The following is a 12,353-nucleotide window of genomic DNA, read 5'->3' as shown; positions in this document are numbered from 1 at the left end:
GTCCAAAGCTCTCCAGCTCCAACACACTTGAAATGCCTTATCTGTAATGACAAACACTGTTTGAGGAACACCTCGGACAAGTCAGCATGGTAAATGAAGTAAGAAATAAAAAGTCAGTGAGTAGAGGCAGGTCGTCTCCCTTCCTCTATGGGTCAGTCTGAAATGGCTGACTAACATTCAACTACCCCAAAATTATCAAAGCTAAGGATGCCACATTATCTTGCACTGACCATTCTCTTTATGCTCCCAAAAGTGCATTAGAAGGATAAGCTGTACCAGTCAAATCACACTTTATATTCCTTTTTAGATCCTATCTCTGAAAAAGCCTGCTTCAGAAAACCCCCAACACCTCAAGATTCAATTTGACAGGGACTGAGTTCTCCAAGGTCCTTACAGAGCTCAATAGGCTAAGTATTATACCACTCCAGAAGATACAGCTTAGAGGAAAAAAATTCTATCAATAGTACACAGGTATTCCTAAAGCTGTCAAGAAAGCAATCTGCTATCAAACAGTATGGAACAAAACCCAATCCAAACGTCAATGCTATTTCATACTTAGTAAATAAGTAAGTCTTTATGCAAAAAAAAATTCTAGGAAAACCTTGGATTAAGTAGTTCAGAATTTAATTTTAAGCTAAATGAAAGGCTACATTAAGAACATCCTTGTAAGATTTTTAATTCAAGAGAGTGAACTCTGAGACATTAGTTTCCTAATTAGTAGACTGAATTACTCACTGAATAGTAAAAAAGAAAACAAAATTCAACCCACCCCTCACCCTGCAAAAAAGCCCTTACATTCCAAACTTCCCTAAGGTTAAAAACGCAAGGTATTTGCAAATTATTAGTAAAGTTGAAGAGGATGAAAATTGATACAGGAATGGTAAGAAGTATAAAGAACCATAAAGAAACAACTGAGATGAAGAGTTTAAAATGTTCTGGTGAATGAGGAACTATTAGGGTATCTGGGTATAACAGGAGTATGCTGATAAAGCATAATGATATTACAGTAAGAAGCGGTACCAAAACAAAGAGAATTACAGTATCGGATCAGAAGGAGATGACCTCGGGGACTGAACGATCTTCCACCAGCCAAGAGATAAAAGTTTCAGCCTCACCTCTAAGACAAACATTGACACAAGAGCTGTTTTCATAACTACGTATTTTGGTGACTAATGTGATTGTCTCAGAACCTGTTAACTGACTATGATTTGATATAAAGTGATCCTGAAGCAGCGGGAGAGGAGGAGAAAGCAAAAGGAATGTACCAGTAACTGTGGCTCCCGGTTTTCATCTACTGGAGGAAGACCCGTTATTATTTCTAGTAAGACCTAGGAGGAGGAAAAAAAAAAAATCAGAGGAGAAAATGAAGCATAGAATAATCCTTAGCACATATATACCATTTGCAAAAAGGAGCATGACCCCCAGTCTTTCAAACAAATGCTCACAGGATCTCTATTTGTCCAAAGATAGCAAATCGATACAATCGATTGTTGTTGCTGTTGTTCCTACCTTTATTTTCATTAACTGTTATTAGCAGTGTGGTTTATGAATTTCAATGCAAGCTTTTCCTCACCCTACGTTGTGTTGCTTCAGAGCAAGATGGCAGGATTTCCAAAGTATTCAGAAACAGTATCTGGCCTGCCTCCCCACGAAACTAAATGCCATGAAGGAAGCTGTCAATAGCAATTAGGGTCTTGGATCTATTCAGAATGGATTCATTATTCTCCCAAATATTAAGCTCATGTCTTTTTTTGTACTCTGCTTTAAGGCAGTTCCCACATGGACAGCATACTTTTGGTGCTTAAAAATACTAAAACACACTTAATTTAGGAACATTTTCTTTAAAAAATTCTTTTTTTCCAGCCTGATTTACTTTTTTGTGCAATACTATGCAAGAAGAAACAATGTTCCACATTACTTCAAACTACATTTAGCTAGAACTTGGAATGTTATTTTACTCTGGTTTTTCACATGCAAATTTACGTTTTAACATAATTATTGTAACCATTAGCAAATTCAATGTTTTAATCCACATATTCAAATGATTTTAAACCAATCAAAGTTTAGAAACACTATTTTAAAAGCACACCTACTGGGAAAAGGAGAAATAACAGATCAGAGTGGGTTATTTAATTTCAGACATTCTTGATTTTGTATGCTTTTGTCATTTACAAAAAAAGTCATATACTTTTATATAGTGTGTGTGTGTACATATATATATATATATATATATATATATATATATATATATATATATATATTATATATGCGCTTCTACATTCTACTTACTACTCCAAAACTGAAGATATCAGATTTCGGTGTTATCTCTCCTCGCAGAGCTTCAGGCGCCATATAGGCTGCTGTTCCAACAATTTTTTCAGTCATGATTGTTTGTGTGAATGTTACAGATGCTCTTGCAAGTCCAAAGTCAGAAATTTTGGGCATATATGTATCAGTTAATAAGATATTTGCACTGGGGGAGGGAGGAAAAAAGAGAATTTTCCAAACCAGTACAGTAATTAGGTTTTATAACAGACTAATAACTCTTTAATAACCAAATGCAAACTCCTACTTTGACTGATTCTTGAAATCTAAGATATTTATTCGTTATTCATATAACAAAAAATGTGAGAGTTAGTTTTGTTGGAAATTGCTCGATTTAAAAATGAATTGCTCTAAATAAATCAAGAACTGGCTGCCAGGATCCATCCACATTTTTTCTTGTGCATGCATGCATTAAAAAACCAAAAAAACCCAAGGAAAAAACCAAACACCCCCCTACCCCCAAATCCTACAAATACAAAAATTTCTTTTAAGAGACCAATTATGTTATGCCCATGTTTTGGATCTGAATACTCTTTCTTTAAGAAGGATAATAGAGAATACTTAGCTCTGATCAACTGGTACTGGATCACAGTACAATTCTTGACTGTCTAAATCTCTACTCAGAACTAACAAAAGCAGGTTTTTATACCTATTATCTAATACTATGTCAACCATTACAAATTCACATGCCAAATGAATACTAATACTCTTATTCTTCTCCTGGAAGAGAAACAGAAAACTTATTAATGCTGGAATAATGTTTTCACTTGATCTCCAGCTTTTACTTCCCTTAAAAAACCCCCGAAGAATGAAGCTGATCTAAAAGACCTTAATGTTTTAATAAAATACTCAGTGGGATGAGTTACAGCATAAGTATTCTACTGTTTTTTAAACTTGTAGCACTTGGAACCATTTTAAAATACTTGATTTAACATTTCTGTAATCGTCCTCATTTTCTGACTCCCTTAATGGAACCATAAGAAAACCACATAGCCAGATACAACATGTAACACTTACTAGAAACTTACATTTCTAATTTCCCCTTCTTGTTCACCAAACCTTCTCAACAAAATTAACACAGCTGTAAGTTACAACAGATCACTTGGTGTTAGAACTGCTGTAAATAGCATTAAATAAGACCACTGCAAAAGGCCAAACACTAGTCAAAGTGCCATCCACCAACTGGTTTTGTATTTAAAACTCAACTTCTAAAAGAAGGAAGAACAGGATCACAACTTCATAAATCTGAGCTTCTTATCAACTTGAGTCAAGCCCAAAGAGTGGTCACTTTTTTGATGCACCACAAAGGGCACAACAAGATACTGCAACTGCCAAGCTGAAAGAGGTAAATAAACTATTTCCTGGGCATAACCTAGCCAAAAAACTATGGACAAATCTAAGAACACCCATTCAATCATGTCCCCTCTAGCCTACGGAGAAGCTGTTCTAGTGCCTGTGTGGTTATGAATTGTCTCCACACGTCACAGCAAAATGAAGACTGAAGTAAACCCTTCTTAGATGTCTCTTCATCTAAGTTTTACCTGGGAGTGGCAACACTATTAATAACACCAACCAAATTTATTGAACTATTCACACTGCAAGTGCAAGAGGTTGCAAAATGGAATCCAAACAAAAGAAAAAACAAAACAAACCAAACCCCAATCCTGTAATGTGATCAACTCACAGCGGTTAGAAGGGTAGAGTACCATAAGGTAAAAAACGCGTCCCTTCCAGTCATTCACAGAGGCTTAAGCAGGGAAGAAAGAAGAAACATAAATTGTCAAAGCAGCAAGCACATTTTATGAGGCAGCTGAAGCAAAACCTTGTTCCTCACAAGCTGGAAGGTCACCAAAGCAAAGTGGCCTACATTTAGCAGAGTTGCCAGAAGCCAAAAAGCTATTGAAACATTCATCCATGACACCCAATCAATCAGTTGCTCCTTCTTAACCTACAGAAGGAATAAGGCATCTGGGGCTTTTCTTCAAAGATTTGGACTGCTTTGGTATTTAAAAAAAACAACACAACAACCTGTAGCAAGGAAGGGGAAAAAAACCAAAAAACCCCCAAACCCTACAACAAAACCCCCACCTTTTATGAGCTCTGATATCCCTGGAAAAATTTCTGGTGTAACAAACAAGTGAACATAAATTATCCTTGAAGAACCCTGAACTTCATAAACCTGACTGAAGTAATTTTACTGTCTTCTGAATAAATAGCAGTAAATCAAAGGAGACACTCTAAAGAAGTGTTCTAGGAAAAAGAAAAAAAAAAAAAAAGGTGGGTTTTCATCTGAAAAATTCCCCATTTAAAAGCCATTATGTTCTCTAACAGCAGCTTTTTCATTAGCAGCAGTTGTGAAAGAACAGAACTTCTGGATGTCCTCGCAGCACTCAAGTAACGATTTGATAGTAACAGATTACAATAGCCTCATAATTATCTTTAGAAGTCTGTACTGGTCATGTCCTTGGGGCACAGACAAGATTATGGTGATGGATGTCACATGCAGAAAAGATCGTGCCCTTGACCGAAGCAATGCTTCTTGCAGCTTGTTCTCTCTAAAATGACTTTAACAGGGGGAATAAGAAAAAGAAAAGAGGAAAAAAAAATAAAAAAAGGAAAAAGGGAAAATGCAGCCAGCGATACTCAGCAGCTTTTACCTTTTAATATCTCTGTGAATATGGTTATTTTCATGCAAAAAGTTGATGCCATTTGCTGTACCTTGAACAATTTTACATCTTGTATTCCAAGAAATTGGTGGAGTGTCATCCTTGAATAAGAAGGGAGAAAAGCAAGTAGAAAGGTGAAAATCTAATATATATATGCTCACATAAAACGAAACATACAAAACCCCCACAATCCAAAACCGATTCCTTGCTATATTTTGTGGTTTTCAAGTAAATCATTAAAAAGACTAATAGCATACATTTCTTAATTTACTTGGGCAGAAACACATGCATTTGTCACATTCAGTTCTTTCCCCCTGTATTTTGCCTTAGATTAATTCACCCATTGCAAAAAGTGTTCTTGATAATATTCGACTCTGACCCTACAAGGCCAGCTGCACTGCAAAGAACTACCCGTATCTACTGCATCTTCCACTTTGTAGTGGCACCTATACCAGAGCCTTTTAATCCAAAGCAAATCATTCAAAGCAATCAACAGTTTTTACTAACAATGAGAAGTCAATCTTCCAGTTTTTTGGATTTACCACTTCTCAAGAGTTTAGCTCAATTCATGTTACTAACTAGACCTTAGAAATAAGGACACCTATATTTCAAAACCACTTCTTACTCTAATCTTCCCTTGGTTGCTGACAAGATTATCTCATCATTCTACCACCTCCCTCACCTGCTCCTCAAAGCCCAGACAAGATGACATAAGCAAGAGTCCGAGCCTCAAAACATATCCAGTGAAGTCACAAAATGAAGTTATCGGCAAGAACACACATTCAGTATAAACATTCCTCACCTATTCGACTTTATCAGAAGAAGATTCTTTCTGATTTATACATTCTGATTTAAATTCTTTATGATTTATATCATAAGTTTGTCTCTTCCTTGTAAAGGCCTCAGTTATTTCTACTTTAGCTTTCAATTACCACCAATCTTTTAAGCTCACTTGATGATAATGGCCAAAGTTACATGGATGAACATTTTCATATACATCCTTGTCAAGCACTGCTCATTTCTACAGATAAACTTGCACTGCCTTAAGTAAAACTTAGTCTCTCTTCTGCACCGATTCAGTTTAAAAAAAAATTTAAAAGTTGCAAATGTGTAAGTGTGTGCAAGCAAATCAACCAAACCAACCTGAGACAGCAGTGCTACCAAACATAACCAGTCCTTTTTCTAACCACTGCTACTCATTCTCATCCTACCACCACCTCTTTCCTGTTGGGGCAGAAGTACTTGTGCAGCCTTGCAGAGGAAACATCTCCAGGTGAAAATTAAAGATTTTTTTCACTGAGTATTTCTTCAGTCTGATCAGTTCCCTAACCCAGCTTTTTCTCCAACTACTAAATGCTTGAGCCAGTGTAACAGGAAGATCAGTGCAGAAAAAAGCAAAACGATGTTTTTTAGGTCTGGGGGCATGGGGGGGTTAAAGTAGCACCAGTTTAAAATGTTCACCAGATTACAATCTCAGAAGCTGCATTTGCTTAGTACAAAGCAGATTTTTTAACTCCTTCAACAAACTAACATGGTCACTCATCTACTAGATTAAGTCTGGCTTACTGTTGGTATCACTCTAACAAGCAACTGTCCTTCATATACAGAGTCACCTTACCAAAAACAAAGCAACTTATTATTTATTAAAAGGCCAAGGCTAGAAGATACGTCATTTGATTAAATCAGAAGAAAGCACTGCATTTACACAAAATACTAATTAAAAAAAATGTACTTCCCATTTATTTAGGCACTTCAGAAAGAGATATGCAGACTGAACACTGTGTTATAACCACTATCACAAGGGCAATGAACAAAGGGCAATTTCACAGTGCAGAATCTCAAGAACTAGCAGTGAACATGCCAATGTCAGAACTGGGAACAATACTGCAGCACCCTCTGCTCCGCTCCACACAGGCGTAGCAAGCCCAAGCTCCTGTGCTACTTCAGGTACTAGTACACGACACTGTGTTGTCAGCCTGCTTTCACTTTAATGAGTCTAAAACATTTGTATAAAACGTTATTGGAAGAACACTTGTTATCATATTTGTCTTCTAGAACACAGAAGTAAGCAGTAATACATCGTTTGGCCATTACAGTTCAGTACTGTTTCAGAGGTATTTCATAGCTATCTATACTTCAGCTAAGTAAGACAACTGGAAGCTAGAAAAGATTTTACTTACCAGACAAGCAAGTCTGTCAAGCAATGAACCGTTGGGCATGTATTCGTACACCAGACATGGCTGAGCACCATCACTTGAGAAACCAAGTAATTCTACTAGATTCTCATGCTGACACCTATAGCAAAAAAATTCTATGCACATACGCTCTGAAAGACTCCCAACATTTGAGGAAAATACAAGGCAGAGGGAACTTGATCCCCAATTACTTGTTTCAGCCCTACTGCACATAGCCAGGTTTCTGCAGTGGTGCCTTAAAACAAACAAAATACAGTCATGTTGTATATGAAACATTCTCACTTAACATGAAAATCGTTGTTATGCTAGAAAGACAAAAATAAGGGATCACACTAGCTAATGTGTTATCTGCCAACTTAAGATTCCCATAAAAGACTATAATGACATTGTATAACACTGTACTCACTTTGCCATCATTTTTATTTCCTGATCAAATTGCTGTTTCAAGTCCTGAACACTGACATCAACCACCTACAAAAGGAAGTATTTGACGTTAGTATCACTGGCCATATTAAAATGCACAGTTGTTCATTAAAAAAAAAAAAAAAAAAAATCAGAATTGTAAGCCCTTCTTTAGATTAGTTACATGTAACAACTACTTAACTGTTTACAATATTTTTTTTGCTCAACTCAAAAATAAAGTATCAGAACATGATTTTTAATTCCTTGGAACACAATATTATTGGACAAATAGATGCAGTTTCAGCACAGTCACCAACTTACCCGTTTTATTTCACTGCATTTACCACTAATAACGCTTATTAGTTTTGTAATGAGTTATTCACACAAACCATAGGTTATGAAGACTAAAATTCTGTGGCAATACCTATTTAGCTTGTGAATTGTTCATCTGATTCTGAAAGGGAAACGTCCCTAGCACCCCTTCCCTTCTGCCACTTCTTGTGCGCACGGGAGGGAGGGGAACTGTGGGAGCACTCTGCTATTCCAACTCGCCTGAGCCACTCAAAGGAGAGCTACAGAAAGGGCAAGACTTCATCTCTGGTGACTGTGCCAACTCACACCACTCATGAGACTACAGGATAAGGTTCTCAACCCAACTAATGTTTAACATGGTGACACTTTTTGAAGTGTATCATTCAACACTTTCCACAGATAAAAAGTCTATAGTATAAAGTACACAGTCATTAAAAAGAAAAATGCCCAGGACAACTCACAGCAATGAGCTTCTTGACAGCCACATTTCTGCCATTGATGTAGCCTTTGAACACAATGCCAAAGCCACCTTCTCCCAGTTTATTACCTCCAGCTGATTCTGGTCGTGCATCAAAATTATTTGTAATACTTTCCAAGTCATGAAACCAAAAATTATGGAAATCTGGAAGACATATTTGCCATTTAGCATAATTATGTTTTCACTTTAGAACAAGTGTATTGAATAGATTCTCTGCTTCAGTTCTATTAAACCAAAAACTTGCTACCATGCAAATTCTGACATAGTGGAGCCCTACTTCCAGCTTTGTGATGAAGATACCAGGAAAATAAAAATGAAATGCAGATAACTATATATAATCAGCTATGCATAATTTTCTTCACAGCTAGCACAGTAGCAGCCTTCTGATTTTATTTTTTGTTAATACTTGTAATACAGGTAATAGAAGTTAAATGTGCAGCAGATCAGAGAGTGCCACACTGCATCAGATGTAAAAATATATCTAGAACACATCATGTTTCTGACAGCAACCCAAAAGTGGACCTTTAGGAAGGGACTAACCATATACTTTCCTAGAATGCTTTCTTTGGTCATCTTTTCTCCAACATTCTTAGTCATTTCTGACATGAAAAATCCAGCTTTAAAACACGAGATGCTAAACAGTCTACAAAATCAGTACTGAAAAAGGGCAACAGGATTATGTGTAGCACAAAATAAATTGCTATTTAATTAACAGTCAAGTTTTCCATCACAGTAACCGTCTGATTGGCAAGGTGCATCTCATATTCAGACATCTCATTATCCAAGCTAAATTCACAAACACACAGAACAAAAGCAAAAGCAAGATGCCATTTCCCATAGATGCACAATGATAGGAATATAGTCATTAATGCATTGCTATGATTTATTTCACATGGGGTGAAGGACAGATCATCAAAAAAGATTGTACTTAATTCTACCAAACTAAGTGCCCACCTGTGTCACTAGACTGTGAGCTGCTATTTTCTTGACTTAAGGAGGGAGGAGCTGAATGTTGCTTCTCAGTACTCTGAGCTAAAGCAGGCTTTACAAATGCCACTCCTTTTTCCTGTATAGGCAGTTGTTTCTCATGTATAGGCAAGGTTTCCTGTGAAGAAAGAGGTAATGTAACTTCTTGTGCCATCCTTACAGCTTCTGAAAATGGAATTTAGAAAAAGTGTTAACTACACTAGGAATCAGAAAAAACAAGTAACATTAATGCCAGTATTTACTAATATTAGTAAATACATGACACGTAAGCGTCATGAAAAGGTTATATTCTGCCACCATGTGTAAGCTGCAGGACTCTTATTTAAACTTGAAACTCTTATTTAGATTGTTATTACAAATAATGCAAAATGGAAAATATATTCACTTTTGGTTATTTTGACCTAATCCTTTCTGATTTTCAAGTTACTGTGAAGCTCTTTAGTATCTTAGAAAACTGACAACACAGTACAAAATGTACAAGAGTAACAGTTACCTGGAAGCAAAAGGCTTGCTGGTGCTAGAAATTGATTCCTAATCAGCAGATCCACAAGATCACCAACTGTACAGTTTGTCGTTCCCCAGTCATAAAGTAATTCACACGTAGGGCTCTTTCCCATTTGTACAAATGCCTCAAATCTCCTTAAAAGATAAATTAAGGCCAACATTAAAAAAACAAAACAAAACAGTGACCTCAAGAACCATGAAGAAGGGAAAGAGATTAAAGGTAAATGACAAAAAAAAAATTTAAAAAAGCCTGAATGTACTGAACTGTACAATTATTTGCAAATCTTCTGAAAATGCAGCTAAAAAACCTAAAGAAATTCAAACTCAGGGGAAAAATATGCAAAATATGAGAAAAACTAAGGGAAAAATATGTATACATGGCTTCAACATTTCGTCCAGGACCCATAATATATCAGCACATGGGACTAACAGAGAAGAGAATGTCAGCGAGAGACAGAGGGCAAGTCAAAGCCAGATCAAATGGAAAAAAATTCAAGTGTTTTCCATCCATTTGGCATTCAGACTTCATTTTGAGTATCTTGAGATGGGCAGTAAGCAGAAATTGAGATCCATTACTCTAACTGATTTATTATTATTATAGAAAGACAAATGAAGATTTAATGCTAACATCATGAGAAAGACTAGAAACCCCAGATGATACATAGGGTATTTAAAATCTCATAACCTTTGAAATAGCTTAAGCATTCAACAAGCCCTTCAAGCAACAAGGTGTTCATAAAATACTGCTGACATTACTTCTGAATTAAACTTGTTAGTTTTAGGCCTCGAGCTCCCCATGTTTGCTGGACATTTTCTTGGGAACAGTGAATTAGGAGTTACAGTCCAGTTCATTATTAGAATCCTTATTATTAAGGTTGGAAAAGACCTCTCAGATCGAGTCCAACCGTCGACCCAATACCACCATGCCCACTAAACCATGTCCCTAAGCGCCTCATCTGCACATCTTTGAAATACCTCCAGGGATGGGACTCAACCACTTCCCTGGGCAGCCTGTTCCAATGTTTCACCACTCTTTCAGTAAAGAAATTTTTCCTTACATCCAATCTAAACCTCCCCTGGCGCAACTTGAGGCCATTTCCTCTCGTCCTATTGCTTGTTACTTGGGAGAAGAGACCGACACCCACCTCGCTACAACCTCCTGTCAGGTAGTTGTAGAGAGCGATGAGGTCTCCCCTCAGCCTCCTTTTCTCCAGGCTAAACAACCCCAGTTCCCTCAGCCGCTCCTCATGAGACTTGTGCTCCAGACCCCTCACCAGCTTCGTTGCCCTTCTCTGGACATGCTCCAGCACCTCGACGTCCTTCTTGTAGTGAGGGGCCCAAAACTGAACACAGTAGTCAAGGTGCGGCCTCACCAGTGCCGAGTACGGGGGCACGATCACTTCCCTAACACGAGTTGTCTCATGTGCAGTTCTTGTGTGAAGATGCACAATGAAGTCAAGGTTTACTAGTCTCTAGGGTACAGAAAGTTACACAGTCAATGCTGTATTGCTAAAAATACATATGTCCGTGGCTCTAATTAATTCTAATTTCCTTAGTCAATTTTCTTTGGCTATAGCTTGTCTGAAAACTGAACTACGGAGCAATTAAGAGTAATTACCTTGAGTTCCCTAAGGAAACAGTACTGTAAGATGAGTTCTTAAGTACCTGTCAGCACACAAACTGCAACAAGTTACAGTAATGGGATGCACAACGGTATGCGATGGACGATGGTATTTATGTTAAACAGCTAATAAACAAGATTACGTTACATGACTTCTATGTAGGACCTTATATGCATTTGGTCGTATCTGCTTTCACCGGAGGGATCAGTTATATCAACTGCTAGTTTCTTCCACCCTTCTTGCGGATCGATGAAATCTGCCAGCCGCCTCATGAGCCCGTAGCTAATGCAGCGGACATACGTTGAAGTCGTTACGGGCTTGCTCATCTTCAGCTCCTAAGGGACACAAACGGCGCCGTTACGGAAGAGGTTCGCCGGGGTTGCGGCAAGTCACTAACGGGTCAGACCCAACATCGCAGCCGCTTCGCGCCCTGCCCGACGGCAGCCGCCCCGTTCCCCTCCTCACAGCTCCGCCAGCCATTTCCCGACCGCCCAGCGAGGCCCAGCCCGCCCCGTCCGAGGCCGCCCCCCGCGACGCAGCTCCCGCCGTCCCCGGTAGGCGAGCGCCCCCTCCCCCGCCCCCAACCGGCGGCGGGAGCCACCTCACCTCACCTCACCTCACCTCACCTCACCTCACCTCACCTCACCTCACCGCCGACCCCCGGCGCTTCCTGCCGGCGGCGCCCACGACCCGCCCCGCCCCGCCCCGCGCGCCTTGCTTCACGTCAGGCGTTCCCACTGCATCACTTCCCCTTTAAGAGGGAGGGATTCCACCTCTGACGACGCTGTCCTCACCGGGACTGAGAGAGCGGAAGCGCTCTCCTTCCAGGCGGCCTTCCCATAGGCTGCCCGGGAGATGCCCC

General features: G+C 38.7%; 1 protein-coding gene across 5 annotated transcripts in view; it reads right to left on the bottom strand.

Annotated features, from left to right (window-relative positions):
• Nucleotides 1–12,353, bottom strand: part of IRAK4 (interleukin 1 receptor associated kinase 4) — a 335,362-nt gene that overhangs the window by 3,162 nt on the left and 319,847 nt on the right. The window contains exons 1-10 of one of the 5 annotated variants that reach the window (XM_076331593.1): nucleotides 12,138–12,189; nucleotides 11,639–11,826; nucleotides 9,859–10,004; nucleotides 9,333–9,530; nucleotides 8,362–8,522; nucleotides 7,593–7,657; nucleotides 7,172–7,286; nucleotides 4,983–5,092; nucleotides 2,290–2,473; nucleotides 1,266–1,328 (exon numbers count right to left, since the gene is read on the bottom strand). In XM_076331593.1, the coding sequence (XP_076187708.1) occupies nucleotides 1,266–1,328; nucleotides 2,290–2,473; nucleotides 4,983–5,092; nucleotides 7,172–7,286; nucleotides 7,593–7,657; nucleotides 8,362–8,522; nucleotides 9,333–9,530; nucleotides 9,859–10,004; nucleotides 11,639–11,817 (1,221 nt within the window). In that variant the 5' untranslated portion in view covers nucleotides 11,818–11,826; nucleotides 12,138–12,189. Of the gene's footprint in view, nucleotides 1–1,265; nucleotides 1,329–2,289; nucleotides 2,474–4,982; nucleotides 5,093–7,171; nucleotides 7,287–7,592; nucleotides 7,658–8,361; nucleotides 8,523–9,332; nucleotides 9,531–9,858; nucleotides 10,005–11,638; nucleotides 11,827–12,127; nucleotides 12,190–12,353 lie in introns of those variants that run through there. The other 4 variants (XM_076331622.1, XM_076331613.1, XM_076331603.1 and 1 more) reach the window with 4 other exon arrangements.

This window comes from Aptenodytes patagonicus, chromosome 1 (genome assembly GCF_965638725.1).
Source record: "Aptenodytes patagonicus chromosome 1, bAptPat1.pri.cur, whole genome shotgun sequence".
In the NCBI taxonomy this organism is placed as follows: domain Eukaryota; kingdom Metazoa; phylum Chordata; class Aves; order Sphenisciformes; family Spheniscidae; genus Aptenodytes; species Aptenodytes patagonicus.
Note: the sequence above shows the minus strand (reverse complement) of the source record. Positions and strands in the feature narration are given on the sequence as shown.